The following is a 17,914-nucleotide window of genomic DNA, read 5'->3' on the forward strand; positions in this document are numbered from 1 at the left end:
TGGGGTTGAGGTCTGGAGACTGGCTAGGCCACTCCAGGACTTTCAAATGCTTCTTACGGAGCCACTCCTTTGTTGCCCGGGCGGTGTGTTTTGGATCATTGTCATGTTGGAAGACCCAGCCTCGTTTCATCTTCAAAGTTCTCACTGATGGAAGGAGGTTTTGGCTCAAAATCTCACGATACATGGCCCCATTCATTCTGTCCTTAACACGGATCAGTCGTCCTGTCCCCTTGGCAGAAAAACAGCCCCATAGCATGATGTTTCCACCCCCATGCTTCACAGTAGGTATGGTGTTCTTGGGATGCAACTCAGTATTCGTCTTCCTCCAAACACGACGAGTTGAGTTTATACCAAAAAGTTCTACTTTGGTTTCATCTGACCACATGACATTCTCCCAATCCTCTGCTGTATCATCCATGTGCTCTCTGGCAAACTTCAGACGGGCCTGGACATGCACTGGCTTCAGCAGCGGAACACGTCTGGCACTGCGGGATTTGATTCCCTGCCGTTGTAGTGTGTTACTGATGGTGACCTTTGTTACTTTGGTCCCAGCTCTCTGCAGGTCATTCACCAGGTCCCCCCGTGTGGTTCTGGGATCTTTGCTCACCTTTCTCATGATCATTTTGACCCCACGGGATGAGATCTTGCGTGGAGCCCCAGATCGAGGGAGATTATCAGTGGTCTTGTATGTCTTCCATTTTCTGATGATTGCTCCCACAGTTGATTTTTTCACACCAAGCTGCTTGCCTATAGTAGATTCACTCTTCCCAGTCTGGTGCAGGTCTACAATACTTTTCCTGGTGTCCTTCGAAAGCTCTTTGGTCTTGGCCATTGCTGAGTTTGGAGTCTGACTGTTTGAGGCTGTGGACAGGTGTCTTTTATACAGATGATGAGTTCAAACAGGTGCCATTCATACAGGTAACGAGTGGGGGACAGAAAAGCTTCTTACAGCAGACGTTACAGGTCTGTGAGAGCCAGAGATTTTCCTTGTTTGAGGTGACCAAATACTTATTTTCCACCCTGATTTACGAATAAATTCTTTACAAATCCTACCATGTGGATTCATGGATTTTTTTTTCACATTCTGTCTCTCACAGTTGAAGTGTACCTCTGGTGCAAATTACTGACCTCTGTCATCATTTTAAGTGGGGGAACTTGCACAATCGGTGGCTGACTAAATACTTTTTTGCCCCACTGTATTTGCCTTTGTGTTTTAGATTAAGAGTCGATGCTCTACACTCACAGTTAAGAAGATATTACTGTGGTTAGTGGAACTGCACTCACAGAGCTTTTCATCGGTTGAATTATCATTCATTCAGCGTCTGCAGCATTAATGTGAATTTATTATTCATTATCCTCATCCTCATAAATCTGTACTCCAGCTGTAGTAAGATATAGTGCACATAAATGAAATCTAGTGTGTTGCTGTTTGAGCCTCATTTCCCTGCACTGAAGCTCAGAGGAAGACTTGTATGGGTCTCTGTTGAACCACTAGAACATGCTGTTTCAGTAGATGAAGTTGTTATAATGTTTGATAAAATCTTCCAGCACAGGTGTGTGCAGTATAAAAAAAATCCAAGCCACTGCAAACCAGGTCATTCTACTATTACCCTCAAATCTTATGTCTTTTTGCCAATAATCACCCTTCTCCACAAACATCAGGTGACTTGTGAGAGTGAGGACAAGCATTGTGTAATGCATTTAAGGTAAAAACAAACAGAATCTCCACCGAGCACATGTTGGAGCCGACAGTAAGCCGACAAAATCCTCATATTACTTAAATACCAAAAAGTAGTCATTCCCTGAACCCAGCATGTTTTTGAGCTTTACTGTACAAGGAATATAAAAAATGAAATGTTATGAAAAGTATTTTCTCATTTTCTGCTAGAAGAATTTGGCTCTACAGTCATTAGCCTGTATCCATGGTAACACCTGGAGGCTTAAGAAAAATATCAAGTCTGAATTTGATTACTTCTTTTGATATTGAACTTCAGTTTAATTGGAAAAAACTGAATTAAAATTTTGAGAAGCAAAAAACCATACAAGGATGCAAATATGTCTTTCGTCACAGGCAAACTGAAGCGTGGTCCACTACAAAGGCAGAAATAATATTAAAAATTCAGCCTTTTGGCTGTTACAGAAAGAAATGACAGATTGAGTGTGGGATACGTTTGTATTTTTGTTTTTGGTTAAACTGATGAAAGAATCAGAAATTCTCACATTTCAATAGTGAAAAGAAAAACTTTAAGTAAATTTTTTACTTAAATTACTTTACTCAATCTCTTTTTTTTCCAGAACCTCGTCGATCCATTTACGGTATTTTGAGATGTCAGTATAGACATTGGGGTAATTGGGGTAATTGCAGTTCGCATTATAGTTGAAAGAAACAACCCCAACAGCAAACCCATGACACACCAGAGGACCACCAGAATCTCCCTGTGAGGAGGAAGAATTTTAATTTATCAGTTTATGTTCATTATGTTTATGTTTTTAAGATATGTGAACATGAAACCTGTTTAAACTGAAAGGACAGAAAACATACCTGACAGAATCCTTTGTTTGTCTTATATCCACCTGCACAGATTACATTGGCAGGAAGACCAGGCCATTGTTCTTTACAGACTTGTTTGTCAATGACAGACACGTCCACCACCATCAGCTCATCAACAGGTTTACCATGAGTTTTAGTTGTTCCCCATCCAGCCACCTGACACACTTGGTTTTCTTTTAGGTTTATTTCAGCATGTGGAATTTGAATTATTTCTACTCCATGGCCCAGTTTAACTTTCTCAGACAGCTGGAGACACAACATGAAGTAAAAAATATATCTATGTTCATACGATAGTTCTTTAGATATAATCTGAATAATGAAACCACAAACACATCATGTGAAACTGTTGTGAACATGAACATGTACTTACTTCAATCAGCATGATGTCATTACCCAGTCCAACGTGTTGATAATTTTCATGGATGGTTTTGTTTTCAATCTTTATTTTTTGATGATTGGCGTTCTTGAGATTGTGGTTCCCGAGAACAACGTGTGTGAGGCTCCTGAAAGAGTAATCAGTGAGAGGTAATCAATACAATGTGTTTTAATGACATGAGTCAGAGAAGCAGAAGCAGAAGATGTTTGATTACTCACGAGTCATTACAGTGTGCAGCCGAGACTACAAATTCCTCAGTGATGAGAAATCCTCCACAAACATGTTGACCCATGTTGTTCTGCACAGAGGCCATGTAGTGCATGGAGTTCTCTGGGGCTTTTGTACCATGTATGATGTCACTTCCATGTGCTGAAAAAAGCAGAGTAAAGGAAACCAAAATGAAGTTAACGTTCCATTGAACGATCAGAGGACAATAACAAAGTTTTGCAGATCTTACCGAGTCGTCCGAGACATGCCAGAACATGGAGGAGCAGGATTTTTTGCAGACTGAGCATGATGCCAGCAAAAAGGTGAAGTTGTGTTGGCACAAGTGTGAAATTGACCTTTTATACAGCAGTTGCTCTGTCAAATCTGATGATCACAATTTGACTTCTAACCACATCCTGTTTTTTTGGGCACTTGTATTATCTTTACATTATCTTGTTCATCAGTATTACACTACCTCATCATCCTGAAACACACGGGCTGTTTAATGGTTGCAAGTTTCTCACAGTCTCTCACACCACAACTTTTGTACACAAGCAGGCATGTCTAAACCTTCATAAAGCTGGGTTGTTGAAACATTTTTACACCACTGTTAAAGCTCAAAACAACAATATCCCACTGAGTTACTGATTTCATACTTGAACCAAGACTAATAACATTATGGTACTTGGCTCATAATCTGTCCACCAGCAATGTAAAAACAGGAAGGAGATGCCTTTTCATTTAGCGCCTCCTTGGGACCATTTCTTCCACTGTGTGAACTGTTTATGGAGCGAGGTTCTCCTATGGAAAAGTGGTAGTGCCCTCCTGTATGGAGCTTGGTCTCTTGAATGAATAATATGTAAATAGTGCTTTGGCAGTAAAGAGAGTTTTGGAAAGAATCATGAGTTTGAAGCTGGAAATTGGAGACTGGAAAGGATGTGCAGGAAGATTCAGGATCGAAACTGAAATGTTCCAACAAGTGAAGAGAGTGTGTGGAGAAGATGGGAGGAGCACTGTGAGGAGCTGATGGATGTGAGAAAACGAGAGAGAGGGAGGAGAATGGCTGGAGGATGGTGAATATAATGAATCAGGAAGTGTAGGAAGACACAAATGATATGAAACGGAATTCTTTAATAGCAATACATTCTGGGTAGTCGCTACCATGTTGTTGTCCATGCAATACCAAAACAAAGATGGACACCAACAAGCATGATACGATACAGATAGAAGATAAACGATGAGGGAAAGGAGCGTCGTTAGGAGGGTTTAAACACAACGAATGGCCATTTTATCTTTAGGACCTACTGATGCTAACAGTAGTGGTGAGCACACAGCAAACATGTTAAGAATGATAAACTCACATGGAACTTTATGTTTACTGAGAGCAAAGTGGTTTTTCTCATTAACTGAAGAATTAATCACTGAGAGGTGGTGTGCATCACCACAGAAGATGTCTGATTACTAATGAGGCTATACGACATGCATCATAGACCACAGAGTATTTGGTGATTAGAAATCATTGATATACATCACCTCTGGTGTTCTGCACAGAGGCCATGTGCTGCACTGAATTCTCATGGGCTTTTTTGCCAAGTATAGTTTTACCAAGAAATTGTGGTAGCGTATGCAATGCCATACTCTCTGCAAACATATAGCTCAAAAAGTGTCGAATGAATTCTGTTAAAATGTTGTAGGGGTGTAGAGCGGGGTCATCTTAACAAAGCATTAAAATCTGGCTCACATCCACCGTTGACCGTCTTCAAGGTCAACTTCAAGATTTATTGGTGGAAAACTGAAAAAGAAGCCTTTTAAAATTAAAAGTGCTTAAAAGTAAAAGTGTGGTGTGTATTGTCGACATATAGAAAGGAACACATAAAGACTTAAGGATTTTTCTGGAAACCACACAGCTCCCCTGTGACAGAGGAAGATCGTGACAAAGGAGACTGAGACAATGGCCGTGTTCCAAAATCGCCTCCTATCTCCTATTAATGGCTGTGCCTCATGTTATCTGTCTGAGCTGCTACACCCTTATGTCCTGCCTCATTCTCTCAGGTCAGCAGACCAGATGCTTTTGCTCGTTCCAAACACTCAACGTAAGCACAGAGGTAGGAATAAAGTGCTGCAGTTTGCAGTGCTTCTTACCAAAATAATCCAGTGTAAACTCGGGTTTCAGTCCAGTGGTAATCTCTGAAAATAGGCAGTTCTGATAAGTGAGAGGAGGCTGAAGGAAAATCAGTATATTTTGATATAATGTTACCGTGCCACATGCGTGTGCCAACATTCAGGCATTAATCTAACACAGTAACAGTATTAATTACAGATTCAGCAGAGAGAAGCTGCTCGCTGTGTGCGCACTGCTGAGAAAAAGAAGCTGAGCTCGGTTTATTTCTGCTCTGTTTCATGAAAACTGTGTTAGTGAGGAGCAAAGAGTGGGCTCACCGACACACTCGGCATGAAGACTGAGTGAAGAGTTTCAATACAGAGAGTTCTCTCTCGTTCTGATAACATCTCGCCTCCGAAAAATAAACTCTTCTATTAGCAGCTATTACAGCCATCGCAGGCTGAATACAGGATTTTTTTTCCATGTTAAATTTTGTGCAACTTGCAAGAAACTTTGTGTCATAGACTTTTCAATTCACATTTGCCTGACTCATTTAAATATTCTCCACCTGAAAGTAAAACTCTTATAAATACTTCTGCTCGCAGCTTTCAGTCACCGACTCTTCAGCCTTTTCAGTGAATCCAACAGGTTATTAATGTCTCAAAATCTTTTAAGTCTCAAAATCTCAACCTCTCAAAATCACTGTAAATCAGACACAGCCGTCACAGATATTTTAGAGCTAATAATCAATCAAATATCTTTGCTTTTATGATCCTAACCTCATTGTGTCACTGACACTCAATATTCACATTAAACCACTAGGTGGTGATCTCTGATATATTTTGTGGGCACTGTGTGGCTTCAACCCAGTTCACAGTAATACTGGTAAAACTACAAAATTAATGATGATTATTAAAAAGCACATATGATTAACATGTGAGCAAATTGGCAAATTATATTTTTTAGTTTCAAAACTACTGATGATTGTTATAACACATTAAGAACACTACTGGCTGTGTGTGTGTGTGTGTGTGTGTGTGTGTGTGTGTGTGTGTGTGTGTGTGTGTGTGTGTGTGTGTGTGTGTGTGTGTGTGTGTGTGTGTGCTCAGCGTATAAAGCTGTGCATAACAGTGGACTTCAGTGAATTCAACATTCGCTCAGCGAGAGTTGAGACAACATGTTCTGCCGGAGGAATTTCAGTGTTTTCATCTTGTTCATGCTTCTTTCCATCATCCAGTCAGGTGAATGATGTTTTGTACTTTAATTTACATTACTGATATCTCTCAGTTGGTGTAGGATGTGTGCTCACTCATCTGTTCTTGACTTAAAAATCTGCTGATTTTCTTATGTGACTGGATTTTTTTTTTTTTGTTTTAGGTCATGGTTCTGAGATTATTGGAGGGAAGGAAGTTAAGCCACACTCACTGCCCTTCATGGCTTATTTGACAAGTAAGAAATTTATGTGTGGGGGGACATTAATCCACCCACAATGGGTCCTGACAGCTGCTCACTGCACTGGGTAAGAACCCGAGGTTCACTTTTCCTAAATTTCCAAATCAAAATATTGCAGTATTTATTTTTAACAGAAGATGTGAAGTGTAATGCTAACTGATATTTTTTCTTACCCAGAGCGTAACTCCTCCTGACAGGCAGGGGCTGCACTAAAATGTTTCATGCTTTTATAAGAACACAACTTTTAAACCTTTCACCTTGAAAATGACATACTACAGTTGTCTTTACTCATTGTGATGTCAAAGGATCTTGTAGTGAAAAAATAGTAAGTGTGTTGTACAGCTCTCTCTCCATGCTTTGACCTTGGGTGCTAACAGTGAAGGTCAAGGTCAAATGCATAGCCAAACTAGGTACTCATGTCCCCTAAGATGTTTGAAGATGATCCATAAACAATTGTGGGCAATTTCAAGTTTGATGTGGCTTTGACCTGATTTTCACCAACATGAAATCAGCTTTAGTTGTTATTTGTGTCTGACATCACACAACGCTTGAAAACTAGCAAACAGACAAACAAACACAAAGAACCGATTACATCCTGCCCTCCTTCAAGTAGAGAAAAATACACTCCTGACCTTTTGATGTAAGTGAAGTGTCATCACTACACTGAGTTTTTCTTTTGCAGAATGAGCAAGGCGATCCTGGGAGCGCACTCCATCGCCAAAGAGGAAGAAGAGTGGAGGCAGGTCCGAGAGGTTGAGAAACGTTTTGCTCATCCTAACTATTTCAATCATAATGTGGGCAATGACCTCATGCTGCTCAAGGTAAGCTGAAAATTCAGTGTCCAGTAGCCGGTCAAGCAAATATACAACAATGAAAATAAGTTTGTTTCTACCTGATAAAGTGCATTTCTGGGTATGTTTATACATGTTTCAATAATTCGCTCCAACTATTTCCCATTTTCCAAACAAAATATATGAATTATTAAGTAGTGACCCAGACTTTATCACAGTGGCAAGTCGGTAACATATAGATAGTCACTGTCAAAATGTAACATTTCTTTTTAACCATTTCTCAGCTTAAGGAACCAGTATATGCAACCAAGTCAGTAAAATGGCTCCAGTTGGGCAAAATTGTCAAAGACCCTGCAGATGGCACCACGTGTCTGGTTGCTGGATGGGGAAAAACTGAAGAGAACCGCACCTCGGATGTTCTCAAGTCTGTCCGCGTGACTGTGATTGGCAGACATAAGTGTAACTCTTGTGAATATTACAACTACGCACCTTTAATCACCAGTGACATGGTATGTGCTGGTTCAAATGGCAAAAAAGCAGCGGATACCTGTAAAGTAAGTATGAAGAATGTATATGAGCATGTAATCATTGAGCTCAGCACCATTTTGACGTTTTGACACCTGTAAGTGAGAAAAAAGGTCTACAGTGCATATGTACTTGCTGCAGGGGGATTCCGGAGGCCCACTGCTGTGCGGCTTTCAGCTGGTTGGAGTTACTTCTTTTGGAGCTGGTTGTGGGGACATTTACAAGCCTGGAGTCTACTCGTTTCTCTCAAAGAGGCAACTCAAGTGGATCAAAGAAACTATGAAGTCTTAAAAGTCATCAGGCATCAGTCCACATAAACTAAGCTAGATGACAATGTTTTATGCTTTTATGATGTTTAATCGGCTGAGCTATCACTTCATACCTTTCACTTGACCAGCATCATTTTATTATCTCATTGATTATGTTATATTTTATGGAATCTTTGTCACTGCTGGCTTGCTCTAATCGTTACAGACTGTGCACATAGCAGCCTGTGGTTAGTCCGTTTATGCACACACAAAAGTAAAACAACAGTGAGACTGTCCAGTCTGTCGCCCAGAGACATTCACTATGTCCAGTAAATGAATATGAGGATTTTGAACAGATTTTTTCACAAAGATAAATTTTTAAATATGTTTTCTTGTTTAGTTTTGTTCAGTATTTGTACTTGACACATCCCCTCCCTGCCAAAAGACAAAACAAAAAACAAAATTGATACAAAACAATATTTTACTTTACTTTTACTTTCTGCTTTTCCTACTTTCTAATAAAGCTGAAGTAAAGATATCTTTCCTTCTGTCTGTGTCTTATTTTTTGTACTGTAATTCTCTCAAAGTGTCATGTTTTTACAGTAACTTCTAATTCTCACATCATTAAATCTTAATCTTAATTTAAGAAATCTTTATCAAAAATTGGTAATCAGTCCTTCATTTTTAACCAAATTAAATGTCTTTTAAGCCTAAAAAGGCAGTCAGGCCACATTCTTGATTTGTTCTTTGTCAAACGAGCCCTTTGTGGCTTATTTATTTACATATTTGATGAGGTAAAAATCATTTTGCTTCTCTTACATTTTCAAATAAAATATAGCAGTGTTTTTTTTTTTATCACACTGTCTCATAGGTAATACATTGTGTGATTGTGTGTTTTTTTAAATTGCGATCATAAAAAAACCCCACATAATTAATTTGATTTAACATTTCACAGAATTAACAGGTGCATCAATGATATAATGTTACCATTAATACCGTTACACCAAAATATTTTGCTTTATAGCCTCAAGGTTTTGTCTGGCATCACTGGTTAAGCACTAGCCTGGTTTTCCTCCTATTTTTCTGAAAGAAGATTTTCTGTTACACTCAGAAAAATTATGGTTCTTAAATGGTTCTTCAGATGGCTTCATGGTTCTTTAAAGAACCATCATACGTCAAAGAACCTTTTTATTTTGTGGATGGTTCTTCAGCTATTACAAATGGTTCTTTAAAGAACAAAAGGTTCTTCATCCTTAGCAATCTAAGTTTGATGGTGTAAATGGCATAAATATTTATTCACTATAATGAGGCTGTGAATTATACTGTGTGTTTTCTTTGTGTGCATGTGTGTGCGAAGGGAGAGGGCGGGTTACCTGGCAATTACCCTTTAAGAGAAGATGGTAGGAAACTGAATATTCAAATAAAAGTTAGAAATATTTGCTTAAAAATATACTGGTGGCAGGGGTGGGGGGGAAAGCCTAAAGACCCTAACCCCCCCCCCCCCCCCCACACACACACACACACACACCCCTAACCCCACAAACACATTATGAATATGGTGAGTTAACAAACAGTAGACACAATACACACATTCAAGTACTGTACTTTAGTTTTAAATTTTAATAAAGCATTACTATTTTCTACTCCAAGGCATTACTTTTGAGATTATTATATATTTTTGAAAATACAGCATAATGATAATACTAGTTATTGTAAACTTTACAAACCACCCAGCAGTATGTAAAGTCAAATTATAAGATACAAGTAAATAACAATTGCAGAACAGAATGTCAGTGTAATGAACACACACTTCGTTTTGACAAAGCGCACAGCTTAGGTAAATGATCTGAGTAGTTGTTCATCACTGAGCAATTTGTTAATATGTGTTTCGAGCCAAATAAATGACAGGGAGAGAGAGTGACGTCAGAACACGTCATACTATAACCTCCCGGGAGCGAACGGAGGGGGTCAGTCGTTGGGATGCGCATGCGCAGACAGAGTGTGCGAGCGGCGGGCCTTGACCTTTCGGGGGAAAAAAAAAACTCACGGACGGTGACAGCGAAACGGATAACAGTCTTCAGTACCTGCTGGACTTTGAAGCTGTGGATTCTGGGACTGTTAGAAAAGGTAAAACATTTCCATTAAAACCTTATTACTGTTTTGTTTTTGTTACTCGTCATTGTAGCTTGCTGTTAATGTTGTGCTAACAGTAGCGATTAGCTAGATACGTTAGCCGTTGAGGTCAGCGCAATTTAGTATCCGGTATACAGAAACTGTTTTCCTAACAAAACCACTGTTATAATTAAGTGAAGGTGCTCCCAGCTAATTTGAACCTTTGGCTTCTAAAATATGTGGTTCAATTGCGTGCTGCGTACATAACCTAATGTCAGCTAGACCGAAATTAAAATTTAATATATTGTTAAAGTCACTAAAATGGCGCCTGAAGCCTGTTGTGAGCTCTGTGTCTGCTCTAGAAACTCTGAAATTCTGTAGATCTGAGCCGTACATTAAATACTCACATGAACCTGTACTTTGAATTCTGTATGAGCTGTATAAAATACAGCTATGCATAAGAGTTTTGAATGAATAATTAGATTAGATAACTCTTTATTGTCTAATCGAATTATATAGAAATGAATAGAAATGTGACATGAGAAGGTGTGTCTTTGACTGTTCCTGCATAACTTAGTTTCCGACTAGTTGACAAGTTATGCTCCGGTCATTTGATGTTTCCAAGATAGATGTTCTTTTGTAATATAGTTACATTTTTTTGTATATTTCATTTATCCACCATCATACATCATACATACAAGCTAAGAAGAGGTCGTTATACTAACAAGAGGTATCAACGCTGGGCCAAAGTTCAGCACATGGTTAAAGTTTGTAATCCAGCCAGGGTGTAAATATCACTCAGCAGCCAGAGCTGAAGCAGGTAGCATCAACACATAAATCTACTCTACCCGGCTTAAATCACAAGAGCACCTCTGACCAAAAAGCTGTAGATTTTTCTTGTTTGCACAAATTAATCCAGATTCACATTAATTGTGTTCACAGCTCCAACAAAATGAGGAAGAGGAGGGGGAGAAACACAATTAGATTGAATTACAATTGGATGGAAGTTGAGGACAAGGAGAAGGAAGCTTTGGATGAGGAGGAAGAGAAGCAGCAGGAGCATCTTTAGGGATCCCTATGATGTCATTGAGGTTTGTTTCATTAATATGGTCCTCTCACAAAGAAAGATGACTTGTTTTAGTTCACGTACTTCCTGTATTAAATAGTGATATGCAAAATGTTGTGAAAAACCATGGAGCAGGTACGTATAGTGCATCTGCAGGTAAATGAACATCAAATCTCTAAGACAGACTGAAATCTGTATATTTATCACCCTTATGATAAAACCCATGTCAGCCATTGGTTTATGGACTTTGTATTTTGAAGCCTCAATATTTGCTTTATTGCTGTTGCTATGTTGGGACCATATTAGGATGAGGGATCAGAATCTGGAGTCATGCACACTATTGTTTCATTTAGTGTGTATCCATAAGATTCGTACAGCAGATCCAAGTTGTGCCTTGAAAACAGGAAAGTCGTCTGCATAGAGGAGAACTGTAATAGCAGGCTTGTACAAAGTGAGGCTTTGTGCACTCGTTTTACTTCTGTCACCCTGTTTTGATGCAGATTTCACTTGAAATCAGGCAAGAACTGGACTTATTTTTTACAATGTGTTCTTGTGAATTGATTGTGTATCGCATATGTTTGGTTTGACTTTCTGCAAGACAACAGTCGTCCACTGGCCAAAAAAGTTTTCCAAATACCTCCACGTGATCTAGCCTGGATTTAGAAAAGAATAGCAAAAAAATCTGCACCTCCTGCTTCAGATGCAGTTTGTGTTTCTGTGTTCAGAGGCAGCGGTGAGACCTCGGATCATCCAGCTGGAGAGCCTGACCAGGAGGAGTCGAACATTAACTCAGCTCTTCCAGGGCACCCTGCAGACTCGGCTGTTGGCATCGGCGAGGGATGACGTGAACGCCAAACTAGAGTCCATCACAGGTCAACTGCAGGTATGCGAGTCAGACCTTCTGAGGAGGGTTTCACTTTTCTCTCTTCTTTATAATTGACTCTTTTCTCTCTCTTTCAGCTCCTTGTCTCAGAGTGGGAGGGATTTGAAGCACAAAGGGAGGAACTTGTCATTTGGTTGGCTGATATGGATGTCTGCCTGAGTGAGGTTGACCAGCTGACAGGAAACACCAGTGAAAAACTGAAACAACTGCAGGTGTGGGCTTGTTTTGATATGACATATTTGATATGAAACATACGTCAGAGACATTGTCCTAAACTGGACTAACAAAGGACCATGAGTACAACATGAAAAGTACATTACAGAGCGTAAGGCTGAAGTTCATTGATCATTTTAATCATAAACTTGTTGTTGAAATGTTTTTACTGAACATGCAAATATCTGCTGATGAAAATGTGTTGATTTATTGGTCTGTTATGAAGCTATTGCTATTTCTAATGTGTTTTATCACTTTCTGATGTTTTATTAATTAAACAATACATGTATTATTTGTTGTGTTACCTGTAGATATAGTATTTATATATATTTATTTATAGTATAGCCAATATATTTAATTATTACTTTTTAAAACACTAATATGTGACATGTATCAGTAGTGATGTTGTGCTGAGGGTTAAAATGCCTTTTTGTCTTTTGGTAACTACAAAATGACAATAAACCATTAATATATGTCTATGCTGTGCTCGTATTTATTTTACCCTACTCAAATTCAATTTATGATGCATTTTATTTTGAAAGATTTAAAATGGTTTTTTAAAGAACCACTCAAAAAAGGTTCTTTAAAATGGTTCTTTTAAAGAACCATTTGAAGGAGCTTTTTAAAAAAGGTTCTTTAAAGAACCATTTTTAAAAAGGTTCTTTGAAAAACCATTAAAGGTGCCCCAAAGAACCATTTCTTGATGGTTCTTTGGGGCACCTTTAAAGGTTCTTCAATGAACCACTGAAAGAAATGGTTCTTCAAAGAACCATTGTTTGAAAGGTTCTTTGTGGCACCAAAAAAGGTTCTTCTATGGCATCAGTCTAAAGAACCACTTTTGGTTCCAGTTGGCACCTTTTATTTTTCTGAGTGTAGGGTAAACAAGTTCTCTAGCACTGCTTCTCTAACCTGTGGGGTTCCACAAAGTTCAGTCCTTGGTCTATTGTTTTTGTTTTTTACATGCTACCTTCAGCATTATTCCATTCTTTTGTTTCTTATTTCCATGCCAATGATATTCTGCTGCTTATGTCTTTTAAGCCTTGTCAGCTGGATAGACCTTAGTTGATTGTTTATCCGAGATTTGTGGCTGGCTCTCCAATAACTGCTTTGTTTTAAACTCCAATAACACCAAGGTCGTGATAATAGCTGCTCCCGATATACATTCAAGAATCAGTCAAGTGATTACTTTGTTTGGAGCTTGGACGTCTGTGCGTTGTCATAAAATAATACATAAACTAATTTAAGTCTATTAGCAGCATCCAACCAATCATCCAGTTTTTTTATCTAATAAATGCTCATTTGACTTCTCACTTGTTGGTGAGAAGTTGGTAGATTGGATCTGGCTGGTTTACGCTTTTTTATCAGTAAGTAATGTAAAAAAATATTGATTTTTAGATCTGGTGCAACAGCACGTGCGCTAAATATGTTTCCTTCTCTCCTTCATTTCTTTATTTTAACCATTTTTCTTGTCTCACACTTAATAAATACATTTCAGAAATTAGAGCTTTTGATTATTTAATTATCTACAATTGAAGAAGTCAGATGCAAGTCCATGATACTGTTCTTAGGAACTGTTTGATTTGGCCAGTTGTCACTATCTTCAGATCCTGTAGCAAATTGAATGAACCACAGAAACCACAATTTCCAGATAAGATTTAAACTTCAGAGCACTTCCTCAGACTCACGGTTATGAAACTTAGCTGTATTTAGACAGTTACCCCATTTCACCATCCTCAGAAGTTTATTGATTAAACCTGATTAAAAATGAAATGTCATCCATATTAATAAGGCTCATGAAACTGTAGACAAGATGGAAACTGAATAGCTGTTAATTGTAAAACTTTGTCTGATATTTATTTATTGCCCCACTGGTCCAATAATTAACACATTGCTTAATATTGACTTTATATTCTCAGTTTGATAGCATAATGGTGGAGTACGATGCTAATAGATGGAATAGTTAAAAGGTTTTTGCTAGGTTCTGATTATGTGTGTAAAAACATTGTCCCTTCAGTCGTAAGTATATTTCAGTCATTATAGAACTGCACTTGTGTTTTACCAAAGAAAGCAATTTTTAAATAAAAAAATGTATTGACAGCGATTTAACAGCACAAGTACAATCCCAGGGTGTCAAAGCAAATCTTTAATTAAGTAAGATTTAACAAGTCTTTTTTCCTGAGAATCGTGTTGATCCAGTAAAGTTGTTTTGAAATATCTGCATTGTACCATCTCCACCCCAATGTTCTGTGTATTTCCTCAGTGCTCCCTGTATTTCCTACTTCTGTTCCCAGTTTAGTTCCCTAGTTTCTTGTTTTTGGTTTTATTTTCTGTATTAGTGTAAGAGTATTCCTAGTAGTAAAAGCTGCCTTTTTGAATTTATTCCCTCGTGCTTGAGTCCTGCTTTGAGTCCACAGCACCACACTGTGACAGCAGCTTGACCAAATCAATTCATTGAAAATGTATTACAGTTTCTATTTAAATATTAAAGCAATGAATAAACACTGTTCTCACTTGTGTCTGTAGGTACATGAATAAAATGTGATCATGTAGAGCTTTTACATTTTTTAGGCTTTAAGTCGCTGCTAATATTGAGGATTTAGCAAGTAAGTAATACATTATTTACTAATCAGTTATTTATTACTGAAGATCAATTATTTACTTTATGATTGTAAATAATTATTACATATCCATTCATCCATCCTTATCAGGGACGCTGTCCCAGGTTGCTCTGACATCCTGCTACTGTATGTTGATTATTGTCTTTGGCGCAAATTTGTACAGTGTGTAACTTGGAATCTCTCGGCTGTGGTAGACTCCACATGTAGAGGCTTTATTGTCCATGACAGTTCCTTTTCCTCTTTAACTACCTGAGGAATTCTTGGAGCAGCTCATCTCAGGTGCATGTCTTCCTGATGCATTTGCATCTTAGACTGGGCTTTGAAACTCTCTTATCCTCGCCACGTCTCTTTCCTTTGTTAATAGACTTGTAGGTGCTGGACTTTGGATCATGGTTTTCATGTCGTGACATCATGATCATCTATCTCCTACTGTGGATTATTATTCCAGTTGGGTATATGACAGCTGTGGTGATGCATGCATTAGTGGCTTGGATCTTACTTCTACTGTTTAACTGGCATCAAAGCACTTGCCTTACCTACTGTGTTTGGCTGTGATGGACCTTCGAGCATCTTTGTCATGGTTCCCCCATTTAACACAAAAGAAATCTTTATTATAATCAATTAACTCAATAATCATATAAATAGTAACAACAAAAAGAGACAGCACCGCTGCTTTAATGATAAATCAGACAGGTCAACCCAAAGAGATAGTGACCACTTCAACAAAGAAAACAACTATAAGGCTTCAACAGAAAAAGACAGCAACGCTGCCAATACCCAGGCAGGCCAAACAAACTAATGGAGGCCGCCGTCACTTAAGGGAAACCACCGCTCAGTTAAGAACTACTCACAAAGAGCCACGCACGGTGGGGCTGGTCACACACAGCAGGCCTTTTCCATACCTAGACCAGTATCACACACTGCCCATCACAGAAGAACTCCACCAGAAGCCTCTCCCACATCCACACTGCTCTTCTCCAGCTTATATCACCTCTGAGGGTAATTGGTGGTAAACGAGGGCAGATGAGCAGCAGGTGTGTCCTAAAGGAGAAGGCAGGGGCAGAGAGAGACAAGGGGAGGGGCAAGAAAGAAGGAGGAGGAGAGGGAGAAGACAACACCACGCCCACACACTCCCACAGCCTCACAGGATGTAACAAGGTACTTGCACCTGTCCTGTATATCTGCTGATCTGCATTCTGGTAGCTCCACTCCTACAGTCTGGATCACCTCCCCTCTCATTGCTATCATTTGGCCACGCTTGAATTACATCCTGATATCCTCACTGTAGATCGTGGTGAGGTGGATCAGTGACGAGTCGATGTCTTGCTTGCTCTTGGTGTACCACTGGTCATCACCTGGTCTTTACTTTGCAGACGGTGGTTGATGGCCGATATGAAAATTGGTGACTGAATCTTGAGAAAATAGAAAATGAATCTTTAATTGGCACATGTAATTCCTGCTTTAATAAGTCAGAGGTTAGTTTAGATATATTAAATAATTTTATTTCCATTCATTATTTATGGAACACCAGGACTGACATAATGAATTAATTAAATACATTTATTTTATTTTTTTTAAATAAACTGCTAAGCTAATGACAAAAACACAGTTTTTAATCCAATTAACACTTGGTGTCATTTGAGTTCTCACTCATTTCCAGCACATTTGCACATTTAAACTTTTGTAAATAAATGACTTGATTTAGAAAAGTTTAAATGTGCAATAATAAGCAAAACTCTTGTAGCTCTAGTGGTACAGCATGTGTACTGTATAAAAACAAAAGTTGTTGACTTCTCTCCCTTTTTAATTATTTGTGGACCATTTTCATTTGGATGGTGAGGCAGCACGGTGGCACGGTGGTTAGCACTGTTGCCGCACAGCAAGAAGGTCCTGAGTTCAATTCTACCATCAGGCCGGCGTCTTTCTGTGTGGAGTTTGCATGTTCTCCCCGTGTTTGCGTGGGTTCTCTCCGGGTACTCCGGCTCCCTCCCACTGTCCAAAGACATCCAGCTTGTGGGGATAGGTTAATTGGATAATCCAAATTGTCACTAGGAGTGAATGTGAGTGTGAATGGTTGTCTGTCCTTGTGTGTTAGCCCTGCGACAGACTGGCGACCTGTCCAGGGTGTACCCTGCCTCTCGCCCTATGACAGCTGGGATAGGCTCCAGCGCCCCCCGCGACCCTGAAAAGGATAAGCGAATGGATGGTGAGACACCATCTTGTCTCACATTTGTAAACACATAAAGAGTGTTTTTGTTAAATTTGTTCATCTAAAATTGAAGAAGTCAGATGCAAGTCCATGATACTGTTTCTTGGAACTGCTCGACATGGTCATTTGTCACTATCTTTCTACAGCAAACTAGATGAACGGCAGAAACCACAATTTCCAGATAAGCATCAAACTTCAGTGCACTTCTCTGAACTCACAGTTGTGAAACTTTATTATTTAAAAGAAAATACATTTTTGCAGTTTTTTCAATGTCTAAATTAATGAAATGCAGTCTGTTGCTGTGTAGATGGGGCCTAATTACTCTGCCAAGAAAACCAGAGGTGATGTTTCATAGCGTCTCTTTTTTACAGCCATTACAAGGTGCTGTATCTCCTGTTTCAGTCATTAAGCTGTTCGATAACTCCATCAGCATGGCATTTTTTTTTATCCACACAGGACATCTAAGCCAAACAGTAAGACCTCCTTGACATCCTAAAATGTTAGCCAGCATAATGTTCACTTACAACATTGTGCTTATGTTTAGCTATTTCTTGTTAGCCTT

General features: G+C 38.9%; 3 protein-coding genes across 3 annotated transcripts; 2 read left to right on the forward strand and 1 right to left on the reverse strand.

The window, feature by feature from the left end:
• Positions 1 to 2,164: 2,164 nt before the first annotated feature.
• On the reverse strand, positions 2,165 to 3,475 carry LOC147301330 (granzyme B-like). Its single transcript, XM_086281826.1, has 5 exons — positions 3,385 to 3,475; positions 3,146 to 3,296; positions 2,922 to 3,054; positions 2,543 to 2,797; positions 2,165 to 2,436 (listed from the first exon to the last, which is right to left on the reverse strand). Exons 1-5 carry the CDS (start codon positions 3,440 to 3,442, stop codon positions 2,272 to 2,274), a joined length of 762 nt encoding a protein of 253 aa, XP_086137952.1. The 5' UTR covers positions 3,443 to 3,475; the 3' UTR covers positions 2,165 to 2,271.
• Positions 3,476 to 6,385: 2,910 nt separating this feature from the next.
• On the forward strand, positions 6,386 to 8,783 carry LOC147301331 (granzyme K-like). The gene is made up of 5 exons (XM_086283547.1): positions 6,386 to 6,476; positions 6,613 to 6,754; positions 7,370 to 7,508; positions 7,763 to 8,032; positions 8,145 to 8,783. The coding sequence occupies exons 1-5, from the start codon at positions 6,413 to 6,415 to the stop codon at positions 8,292 to 8,294; spliced, it is 765 nt and encodes a 254-aa protein (XP_086139673.1). The 5' UTR covers positions 6,386 to 6,412; the 3' UTR covers positions 8,295 to 8,783.
• A 1,478-nt stretch (positions 8,784 to 10,261) lies between these two features.
• On the forward strand, positions 10,262 to 12,975 carry LOC147301332 (uncharacterized). The gene is made up of 4 exons (XM_086283548.1): positions 10,262 to 10,378; positions 11,306 to 11,454; positions 12,130 to 12,312; positions 12,390 to 12,975. The coding sequence occupies exons 2-4, from the start codon at positions 11,398 to 11,400 to the stop codon at positions 12,558 to 12,560; spliced, it is 411 nt and encodes a 136-aa protein (XP_086139674.1). The 5' UTR covers positions 10,262 to 10,378; positions 11,306 to 11,397; the 3' UTR covers positions 12,561 to 12,975.
• Positions 12,976 to 17,914: the final 4,939 nt, after the last annotated feature.

Source organism: Aulonocara sp. 'chitande type north' Nkhata Bay, linkage group LG23, assembly GCF_057382095.1.
Source record: "Aulonocara sp. 'chitande type north' Nkhata Bay isolate Kocher_YH1m ecotype deep benthic linkage group LG23, A_spYH_male_GT1.1, whole genome shotgun sequence".
In the NCBI taxonomy this organism is placed as follows: domain Eukaryota; kingdom Metazoa; phylum Chordata; class Actinopteri; order Cichliformes; family Cichlidae; genus Aulonocara; species Aulonocara sp. 'chitande type north' Nkhata Bay.

What these genes read in the sequence shown, in the direction of transcription:
- LOC147301330 (XM_086281826.1), bottom strand. Translation starts at nt 3,442, where the DNA reads ATGCTCAGTCTGCAAAAAATCCTGCTCCTCCATGTTCTGGCATGTCTC. An exon ending in GCTGCACACTGTAATGACTC is followed by an intron (nt 3,055 to 3,145) that starts GTGAGTAATCAA and finishes TTACTCTTTCAG; the next exon opens with GAGCCTCACACACGTTGTTC. An exon ending in CAAACAAAGGATTCTGTCAG is followed by an intron (nt 2,437 to 2,542) that starts GTATGTTTTCTG and finishes TCCTCCTCACAG; the next exon opens with GGAGATTCTGGTGGTCCTCT.
- LOC147301331 (XM_086283547.1), top strand. Translation starts at nt 6,413, where the DNA reads ATGTTCTGCCGGAGGAATTTCAGTGTTTTCATCTTGTTCATGCTTCTT. An exon ending in ACAGCTGCTCACTGCACTGG is followed by an intron (nt 6,755 to 7,369) that starts GTAAGAACCCGA and finishes TTTCTTTTGCAG; the next exon opens with AATGAGCAAGGCGATCCTGG. An exon ending in ATGACCTCATGCTGCTCAAG is followed by an intron (nt 7,509 to 7,762) that starts GTAAGCTGAAAA and finishes ACCATTTCTCAG; the next exon opens with CTTAAGGAACCAGTATATGC.
- LOC147301332 (XM_086283548.1), top strand. Translation starts at nt 11,398, where the DNA reads ATGAGGAGGAAGAGAAGCAGCAGGAGCATCTTTAGGGATCCCTATGAT. An exon ending in ATCCCTATGATGTCATTGAG is followed by an intron (nt 11,455 to 12,129) that starts GTTTGTTTCATT and finishes CTCCTGCTTCAG; the next exon opens with ATGCAGTTTGTGTTTCTGTG. An exon ending in CCATCACAGGTCAACTGCAG is followed by an intron (nt 12,313 to 12,389) that starts GTATGCGAGTCA and finishes TCTCTCTTTCAG; the next exon opens with CTCCTTGTCTCAGAGTGGGA.